Genomic DNA, 10,481 nt, shown 5'->3' on the forward strand with positions numbered 1-10,481 from the left:
AGTGAGGGGAGGGAAGCAGGGACACCTTTGTTGGTGAATCACCCCCCACCACTCATTTTAAACATTGAGCTTATTCATTTTGACAAGATACCCTAGGATTTCAAAGGTGACATGAATTTAGAGAAAGTAATGTGTGTGTATGTGTGTGTGTGTGTGTAGAAAGGTATGCAGGATAGATATTCTTTATAGAAATTCCAGCATGACAAACACTCTAGGTCTAGGACAACCCACTTAAAAACAAAACATTTAGAGCTGTTTATTCCAACTGAATGCTCCTTATTTCCCTGCACTTCTCTATCAAATCATTACTGACATTTGGCAAAATGAATCATTTGCAAAATAAAGCTATTGTAAAGCAAATGGCAGAGGATGACAAAGCCACACTCCTGAATAAACACTCAAAATTAAAGATTATTTTCCATGCATGCCTAGAGGTTTTCTTATTATCTCTACTTTTACTGGAATTGAACCTTTTCTTTTAAATGCTCTTTTAGCCAGTTTATCCTTCCTGCCCTGAAAGTGTGGCCGCTGATATCAGAACCACGGGGTCGGCTAACACTTGAATCACCTCTGAGTAACTGCAGGCTGCTACCCATGGTAAATGAAAGAGAAGGCACCCTGGGCACCGAGTGGGTTCACAGTACAACCACCCCCGCCCGCATGGGCATCCGATGCCTCCTCCCTCTGCCAGGCAATTAGCTTCCGTTCTGTTCAGCTTTCTGAACTCTGGCTTTCGAGAAAAGTCCTTGCTGTGGGAACTGGCTCTGGGCAGCTCTTGGCTCCCTCCTGATGGGTGACTGGCAAGAGTAACACTTTCTTTGACACTCTTAAAAGAAGCCGTTTAATTCCTAATGCTATTTCCTGGCGAAAAGGAAAATACGACCCACCACATGGGATTCCGGTCCAGCAAAAGGCCAGCCAAGAGGGCGGTGCGGCTGTTGCGCCCAGGTCTTGCTGGAAGGCTGTTTCCTCTGGCTTCCCTTTCCCACCGGGGTTGATCCCCCCCCCCCACCCCCCCTCCTGACACTTCCAGCCCGGAGTGTGACACCTACTGGAATTTATGAACATCCCAAGAGGGACGGATATGATTTCGGCATCAGGCGAGAACGGCTGGCTTCTGCCCCAGGATTTCCCGCGGAAATCACCCAGCACTTAGAAGGCTCTTCAATGAGGAAGTAACCAGAACAGCGATCTTGGCGGGAGAGCCCCGCGAACATTTTAGGAAAATGCCAGAAACCATTAGATATTTAACGACCCACATCTCCCCCAGCCTGTTCGCCCTGCCCTTTCTGGAGTCGTAGAAAGTGGTCTCTGTTTTCCGCCCCGTAGAGGGTGGGCGATGCGAAGTACACTTATGTCCCCGACTGCATTGACTGGGGGCTCCCAGCTTTGGCCCCAGTGAGGACCTCGGACTACCAGCTCCCTTCCCTGCGCACCAGTCACTGGGCTGAGGAGCGATGCCCAGAGCTGTGGACCGAGGGGTTCGGTCCAGTAGATCCCCCCACTCCTTGGGTCCCCGGCACCCACAGCCTATCGCCCCCGCGATGCAGTCCCGCCACCTCCCCGCCGCCTGACACCCAGACACATCCTCTCCCACGCTGCGCTCCTGCCGCCTGCGCGGCTGCTGCTCCGAAGGTCCCAGGTCCCCAAACGCGCCCGGTTCTCACGCGTCGGTGGCACTGCCTCGCAGAGGTGGCGCCGGGGACGCGAGCGAGCAGAGGCGGCGCGGGAGGGCGAGCGGGGGAGGAGAGCGAGGAGCGGCGGGGACCGGGCGCGCGGGGTGCCGGGACGGCCCGGCTCGGGGTCCCCGGCCGCCCGGGGCGCGCGGGGAGGCGCGGAGGACGCGCCGCACTCACCCGCTGCTGCTGCCGAGTGCTGACGGCCACGGCGGCGGCGGACGCGGCGCTGTGCCGGAGCTCGGCCGCCTGCCCGGGTCTCAGCAGGCTCCGCGTGAACCTGCGGGTCCGCTCCACGGCCATCGCCGGCGCGCCGATCCGCTGCGGTCGGAGCGCGCGTCCCGCCGGCCTGCCCAGCGCCGAGATCCTCTCCCCACAGCCGTTCAGGAAGCGGAACTCGGCGCCTTTCCCCCCCTCTTCCTCGCCGAACTCGCTAGAGGCGGGTTTTTCTCTCCGGCAACCCCACTCCCCACCCCCTGCTCTCCGCAGAAGCTTCTCGACGACTTTCCAAACTCTGCGCTCCTCCCGGCGCGCGCGGCCAACTGGGCGAGCGGCCCCGGCCTGGCGGCGGCGCCTCTGCCACGAGGGGCGCGGGGCGCGCGTGGGGCGGCCGCGGCCCACGCTCCCCGCAGGCTCAGCGGGCCGGCTGGCCGGGGCTGTCCCCGCCACCTCAGGGACCACAGACGACGGGGGAGGGCCTGGAGCGGCCGCCGCGGGGCTCCGGGCGGGGCCTGCCCAGGGCCCTGGTCCCCATTCGGAGGCTTCTCGGAGGGGAGCTCTGGCCACTTTTACTGCTTTGACCCCTGCTTTCTGGGGCTGGCGAATGGGCGCGTGCGGAGCTCAACTCGCCCTTCCACCCTTAGGAAGGGGTCAGAGGCGCATTCAGGGTCTGGTGGCTGGTATCCCCGCGGCCTCGCCCACCCAGCCTTCAGAGGCTCCTTTGCCCACAGTCCTCACTCTGTGCTTTGGAACATGGTTCCAAATGCATGCGTGCCTTCAACCAGTATCCATTAAGCTCCCACTATGTGTCAGTTCACATTGTTCTGAAAACTGGGGAGACGAAGGGGGTCTTGTCAGCCCCCTTCCTTTAGGCTGTGTGGGGTTGATAACTTTTTGGGGTTGGGGGTGGGAGGCAGCCAATAACCAAGTCAACAAATAAAAGAATACAAGTGTAGGGACAAGAGAGATTAGATAATAGAAATTAAAATCAATACATCAGGATAAAGTGGTAGAAGAGGCTGGGGGGTGGGGGAGGATATTAGAGGGACGAGGAGGCTAGAACCAGCCTGTGGGGTTAGTAGGTCCTGCGGGTCAGGGATACGGGGATGGGGGTGGACTTACATTTGCGTTGCTCTTCTGCTCCCACCTTTGCCACACACCGTCTGCCCTGCAGTTGCAGCTATCTGATTAAAGTCCTCTAGGATTTCTCTTCCTGAGTCACACCAGGGTGGTTCTCCGACCCCTTGTGGGGCTGCGTAGGAGGAAGAGCAGAATTGTCCTGGCCCCAGGATACCAGTCTGGAGAGATCTGCCAGCCACTGCAGGTATTCCAGGTTTTTTTTTCGCACAGCTTTATGTAGATCTGTGACCCCGACGTTTTTCCACCGCAGCATATTGTTAACACAAGGCCACACTTGGGTATAAAGAATTCTTAAGCGGCCGATAAATGCAATTGCATCAGCTCTCTGTTATCTGGGATCCAGTTATCCAGAGATACCGCTTGGGCATCATTTAAACACATTCTAGAAATCATGTTGGGCAGAGGCTCTGGAAAATTTGGGAGGTACCATTGAAAGATCAGTTGGTTCTACGATACCCTTCACAAGAAAGTACAGTGTCTTGCACTGTGTGCCTTCACGTTGCTGCACAATATAGGGACATCACCTTAAGGGTGAGCAAGGTAGGTGGTTGCCTCTGTGGTGGCTCTTGAAAATCTCTGTGGAAATAACTCCTTCCAACCACTCTCTCCTCTAACAGTTGTGAATGAACATGAGCTTCCCAAAAGGAGGTGTCTTAGTCCTCATCCCTGAAGAGCGCCTGGCACACGGTAGGCACTTTATAAATATTAGTTTGTGCATGACTTTTCTGAGGGCTTAGATGAATTGGTGCAGCCAGAGGGCTCAGAGTGCCTGTGGCAGGGACAGACAGAAAGTAGACGAGAAAGGTGTGCTGGGAGGGAGGTCTATAGTAATTGAAAATACCTGTAACGTGTCCTAAGTGTGGCAACTCACTGAGCTAACCCAAATTAACGAGTAATCCACACAACCCAGTTTTTAACTGTATCAAGTAATAGAAAATCACCTGTACTTCTTTTATTACTGTGAATGTAACCGCTGCCAGCTTCAGGGGGTCGCCAGAGCACTGGTGTGAGAACATTTGACAAACAAATGCCTATTTGCCATATCCAAACCCTGTGTGGTGATCATCCAATGGGTCGCACTGAGAAGGAAGGTGTGTGTACGTGTCCTTTACACCCTGAGCATTTCAGTGAGGACACCCACTGGGTGTCAGCCCTTGACGTCATGTGGCTTTCAGTTAAGGCCCCTCTGGATGTCAAGAACAGTTCCATCACACACAACCCTCCTCCCCCACAGCAGCATAGACAGACTTGCTTAGCTTCAGAAATATGACTTCAGGTCTGCTAATTTGGCACTCTGACTTTCTGCTGATCACATCTCTCAGTTCCCTGGAGAGACTTGGCTGAAGTACTTTGGAAAGGTAAATCTATGACTATATCATGAAGACCCTAATGTGAACTATGGACTTTGGATGATTAAGGGTGTCAATGTAGGTTCTTCTGTTGTAACAAATGTACCGCTCTGGTTGGGGACGTTGAAAATGGGAACCTGGGTATATATGTCTGGAGGTAGGGGAAATATCTCTATTTTCCCCTTTATTTTGTTCTGAATTTAAACTGCACTTTAAATAAAGTTTTATTTTTTAAAAAGAAAGCAATGTAATACAACAATGAAAAGACAAATTTCCCAACGGAACAAAGGGCAAAGCATGTGATCATAACATTTCTCCAGTGCTCAACATCATTCATTAGTCATTAGTTGAGCCAAAGCTCAACATGAAATCAAAATCACTGTGAGATACTACAATGAGACACCACATCCACTAGGATGGCCATAATGAAAAACAAGGAAATTACTAAAAACAGGGAAATTAGTAAGGAGATGTATAAAAATTGGAAGACTGGTACATTAGTGGTAGGAATGCAAAATGGCACAGCCTTTTGGAAAAAGATTAGGCTGTTCCTAAAAATGTTAAACAAGTAACCACGTGACCCAGCAATTCCACTCCTACAGAAATGATATTCACACAAAGATATATTCTCACAAAACATATATTCACACAAAAAGTTGTATAAGAAAAAAGTTGTACAAAAAATATTAACAGCCAACATCATTCATAATACCTAGAAAGTGGAAACAAACCAAATATCCATCACTTGATAAATGGTTACACAAAATGTGGTATATCCCTACAATGAAATATTTTTTGGAAATAAAAAATGAAGTATTGATATGTGCTACAACATGAATGAACCTTGAAAACATTTTGCTAAGTGAAAGAAGCTAGTCACAAAAGATGACACATTTATGATATCTTTTCTATGAAATGTCCAGAATAGGCAAATCTCAAAACAGAAAGTAAACTTGTGGTTGCCTAAGGATTGAGGGGTTGGAGAAAATGAGGAATAACAGCTAATGGGTACAAGGATGCTTTCTTGAATGGTGCAAGTTTTCTAAAATTAATTGTGGTGGAGGTTGCACAAGAAACATATTACAGTTGTTGCTTTTGGTAAGGAGAAGTTGACAGCTGAGGGACAAGAGTGTCTATATATTATATACATAATATATACATATTTTACTATACATTGTGTACTTATTGAATTTTGTATCACATCCTATATAATATAGATGTAATATGCAAATGGTCGTTACACCATGAAGAGTAATGACTGACCGCATAATGTCCAGATCAGCAGGAGAGTGGGTCAGTGAGCTACAAGTGGGCGGCAGAGAGCTACAGAAGGGGACAGGGCAGCAAGCTATGAGAGGAGGAGGGGGAAGAGGGGCAGGGATAGCTACAGGAGGGTGGGGCAGTGGGTGGAAAGTTACTGGAGGGCAGCAGCGAGCTACTGGCAAGCTACCGGCGCATGGATTCCTGCGCAGGGCTACTAGTGTATTATAATAACTTATTTACAAACAAATAAAAATGCACCTTTTTCATTTTAAGAGATACTGTTACAGAAACATGTCCATCCTGGTTCCCATTTCTCAGGGAACAATTAATGAAATGAGTTGAATCTTCCGTGATCTCTAATATTGCAGAATAGTGGTTGAAAGCACATGCTATGGACTTCAATTGCTTGGGTTTAAATTTTAGGTTTACTTTTTCCTTCAACAGTTATTTAAGATCTCTAAGCCTCAGTTTTCTTATCCAAAAATTGGGGTAACAATAGGTAGTGTGAGACTGTACTTCTAAGAGGGTCATGGGTTGTTCAACCCACTTATTCTAGATGGCTCATTAAGCAAGCTCCCTAAATCCACAGGACAGGTATTTTAGAACCAATCAGTGATATTAATTTTTTCCCCATGACCCCAAAGTCAATCTTTTACTGTTCTGTATTTTCTATTATTTAGAGTGCATAGCCCACAATCAAGTTTTACCAAGTTCTAAATCTCTTCTTTAATTGAGTTGGCATGGACAAAGTCATTCAATCAAAAAGAAATAACACTACTCAATAGACATTCATGGAATATCAACTGTAGACAGGATCTCACCCTATGCTATGGAGGCATAGAGCTAAGCAAATGGTCTCTGCCTCTGGATAGCTTACTTTCAAATAGAGAAACTGACTAATAAACATCAGTGGGTGTAGGATTATTCTTATAGATGAAAAAATTTTTTCATCTTTAAGGTAAAAAAAACAACTGATCTCAACATGAAATTTTCTAGTCCTCCCACACCCTTCCCTTACCTTACCTTTCCTTCCTTCCTTCCTCCCTCCCTCCCTCCCTCCCCTCCCTCCCTCCCTCCCTCCCCCCTCCCTTCCTTCCTTCCTTCCTTCCTTCCTTCCTTCCTTCCTTCCTTCCTTCCTTCCTTCCTTTCTTCCTTCCTTCTTTCCTTCTTTCCTTCCTTCCTTCTTTCCTTCCCTTATTTTTTTTTTAATGCTCATCTGAGGAAATGTTCCCATTGATTTTTAGAGAGAGTGGAAGAGAAAGGGAAAGACAGAGAGAAATATCAATGTGAGAGAGATACATCAATTGGTTGCCTCCTATAAGCGCCCCAACCAGGGCCTGGGGCGGGGAGGAGCCTGCAACCAAGGTACTTGCCCTTGACTAAAATTGAACCCTGGACCCTTCAGTCCGCCGGTGCTCTATCCACTGAGCAAAACTGGGTAGGGCCTTCCTTGCCTTCTTTAAAGCTCAAGCACACATTCTTCTTATTGAAAAGCATCAGTGGTTTTCTTAAGATGCAGTAACCAATGATTACCTGCCTTGGCACAGTTCAAAACTCTCTATAACTAGAAATATGAAATTGTCAGTAGCTCTCTCCTGTCATCTTTCTCTATGACTTCCCAGGGATGATTATACTGGTCTTTTGAGTAGGAAAGGCTTCAGGAAATTTTTCATAACAATAAAAAGTATAAAAGTGAAGACTGTAATATCTTTTCCAAAACACCTAAAGGTGTAATGGTGTGAAAATTTAGTTATTAACCCAGAAGTCTAAAGACCAGAGTGTGAATTCAGGTCTTGATGCTTAGAGATCATAGAGACTAGACCAGATACCCCTTGCACTAATTCCATGGCACTGAACCACGTTTTCTGAGTGATCTCATCTCCAAAGCACTCTGGGTTTCATTCTGGGCATGAACGGGTCTCAAGTTTTGACTTGAGTTTCACAATTTACAAAGTACACTCATTATGGCATTTGATTCTCAAATTGTTCATCTTAAAAGGCAGATGGGAATGTAATATTTTCCCCACTTTACATATGAGAAAGCTGAGAATTTAATAACATGTAAATTAGAAGAAGTCTATTTTTCTATTAATAAAGTAAAGCAATGGAAAAGAGGTCCACAGAAGCAGGTGTCTTGCCTTGACACTTTGGTGACTATAATTGGGGTAGGTAAGTTAAAATAATTTCATTTGGCAATTAAAAATAGACAACTCATCTTATTCATCAAAAAGAAAGGAAAATATCCTGTATAATAAAAGTGTAGTATGCAAATTGCCCCCTAGACCGGGAGTTGTCCGGGAGTTCAACCGGGGGCAGGGGCGGCCGGGGGAAGGGAGGGTGGCCCTGGCTGGCTGCTGGCAGCCGCTAGGGACCCTACCAGTGCACGAATTTCATGCACTGGACCTCTAGTCAGAACTATAAAATAAAATACAAGGAAAATACTCTGCTATAAGCATTTCTTTGTTCCCTAGTATTAAGAAAAAAAATTAAACTGAATTTATATCCAGTGGCATTTTTGGCTGGATACTATTTCATAAGATAGATTTTTCTTCACCTTGCCAAGGGAATATTAAAAAGCAACAAGAAAAATATGGTTTGAAAGCAGTGATATTTATGGGGATTTATTAGTCCTTGCCAGTGCCAGAGCCATTTGACAGCACTGAGTTCCTCCAGTCGTTTATTGGCAAAGGTATTACATTTGATATGAATTTGTTCCTCTGTTTAAAAGACAGATTAATCATTGGAAGAAAATTATACTTAAGGTAATATTATTTGAACTAGAAGCCCGGTGCACAAAAATTTGTGCACTGGGGGGGAGGGGGAGGTCCCTCAGCGCAGCCTGTGCCCTCTCGCAGTCTGGGACCCCTCGGGAGATAACGACCTGCTGGCTTAGGCCTGCTCCCGGGTGGCAGAGGGCAGGCCCAATCCCTAGGTGCAGCCGCTGGTCGGGCTCAGAGCAGGGCTGATTGGGGAGTTGGGGCGCCACCCCCTGTCATGCACAGAGCAGGGCGGATTGGGAGGTTGTGATGCCACCCCTAGTCACGCTCAGGGTAGGGCCGATTGGGGGATTGGGGCACTGCCCCCTGTCACACACAGAGCAGGGCAGATCAGGGGGTTGGGGCGCCGCACCCTGTCACACTCAGGGCAGGGCTGATGGGGAGGTTATGGCTCTACCCCGTCACACACAGAGCAGGGCCCGTGGGGGGTGGGGGGCGTTGGGGCACCACACCCTGTCACACACAGAGCAGGGCCGATCAGGGGGTTGGGGAGCTCCCCCCTATCAGGCACAGAGCAGGGCTGATCAGTGGGTTGTGGCACCTTCCCCTGTCACGAACAGAGCAGGGCGGATAGGGAGGTTGTGGCCCCGCCCCCTATCGCACACAGAGCCACAGGGCGATCAGGGGGTTTGGGCGCTGCCCCCTGTCACGCTGATCCCGGTGCCGGGAGGCCTCACGGCTCTGCTGATCCCGGTGCTGGGAGGCATATTACCCTTTTACTATATAGGATAGAGGCCTGGTGCACGGGTGGGGGCTGGCTGATTTGCCCTGAAGGGTGTCCTGGATCAGGGTGGGGGTCCCCACTGGGGTGCCTGGCCAGCCTGGATGAGAGGATGATGGCTGTTTGCAGCTTGTCACACACCCTTCAGGGTGGGGGTCCCCACTGGGGTACCTGGCCAGTCTGGGTGAGGGGCTGAGGGCCGTTTTCAGGCTGGCGGGTGACTGAAGCTCCTAACCTGTCCTTTTTTTCTTTTTTTTTCTTTTTTATTCTGGCCAGCTTTAGCTCTGAGGCTTGGCTCCAGCTCTGAGGCCTCGGCTGCTGAAAGCACGTATCTGGTTTGTTTGGGTTCTATAATCGAAACACTGTTTCAACTCCAGCTCTGAGATCCCGGCTGGCTGAAAGCAGGTTTCTGGGGTTTTGTTTAGCTTCTATATTTGTAACAATGTTTCAAACTGCAAGCTCAGAGGCCGGCAGCAGCAGGCGGGGAACGTTGGCTTCCTCTGTCACTGGAGCAAGCAAGCCTCCTGTTAGCTTCAAGCTGCCTGACTGCCGGCCGCCATCTTGGCTGGCAGTTAATTTGCATATCGCCCTGATTAGCCAATGGGAAGGGTAGCGGAGTGACACTAATTTGCATGTTTCTCTTTTATTAGTGTAGATGGGTAACTCTGCTAGGCTGTATATTTTGTCCCCAGTCCACATGCAGTGGATCTATTACTGTTAGTCCACAAGAGTCCCCATAGGTGAGGCAGGGGGCATATCTCAAAGAGAGGCACATGGTTGAATGACAAGAACAGTTCCCATTGGAAACTAGTCTCTGGGTTCTCTATTCTGCTATGGATTTAATTTGGAATCTGGCCTTAGGGAATTCAACTTTTCAATTTCTTACATGCATAATTAAATGCTTGTACTTTGCTCTTCTAGGCATTTCCATTTTCTCCTCCTCTTCTTCAGTGTGTTGATGACTCTAGACATCCACTGTTCTCGCAGAAATCCATCTTGACATATAACAAATTATAAGATCACTAGAGGCCGGGTGCACGTAGAGTCCCTAGGCCTGGTGGGCAATCAGAGCCATCGGGGCCTTCCTTCCCCCAGCTGTTGGCTGCAGTCTGAGGCCTTTCTTTGTTCCGTACCGCACCCTGGTGGTCAGCGCACGTCATAGCGAGTGGTCAAACTCCCAGTAGAACTCCCAAGGGGACAATTTGCATATTACTTTTTGCTATATAGGATTATTGCTTTTACTTTTAAAAAATAGCAACATAAAAATAAAGCCAATTTTCTAATATTTTCTTGAGCATTTTTGCATCTATATACATGAGTGAGATAATCTCTGCTG

At 48.5% G+C, this 10,481-nt stretch overlaps 1 protein-coding gene across 2 annotated transcripts in view; it reads right to left on the minus strand.

Annotated features, from left to right (window-relative positions):
- Nucleotides 1-1,994, minus strand: part of DOCK10 (dedicator of cytokinesis 10) — a 206,979-nt gene extending 204,985 nt beyond the window's left edge. For both annotated transcript variants that reach the window (XM_070422254.1, XM_070422256.1), the window contains exon 1: nucleotides 1,857-1,994. In XM_070422254.1, the coding sequence (XP_070278355.1) occupies nucleotides 1,857-1,979 (123 nt within the window). In that variant the 5' untranslated portion in view covers nucleotides 1,980-1,994. The remainder of the gene's footprint in view (nucleotides 1-1,856) is intronic.
- Nucleotides 1,995-10,481: the final 8,487 nt, after the last annotated feature.

Source organism: Myotis yumanensis, unplaced genomic scaffold (assembly GCF_028538775.1).
Source record: "Myotis yumanensis isolate MYYU_CA2020_CCGP unplaced genomic scaffold, mMyoYum1.0.hap1 SCAF_8, whole genome shotgun sequence".
In the NCBI taxonomy this organism is placed as follows: Eukaryota; Metazoa; Chordata; class Mammalia; order Chiroptera; family Vespertilionidae; genus Myotis; species Myotis yumanensis.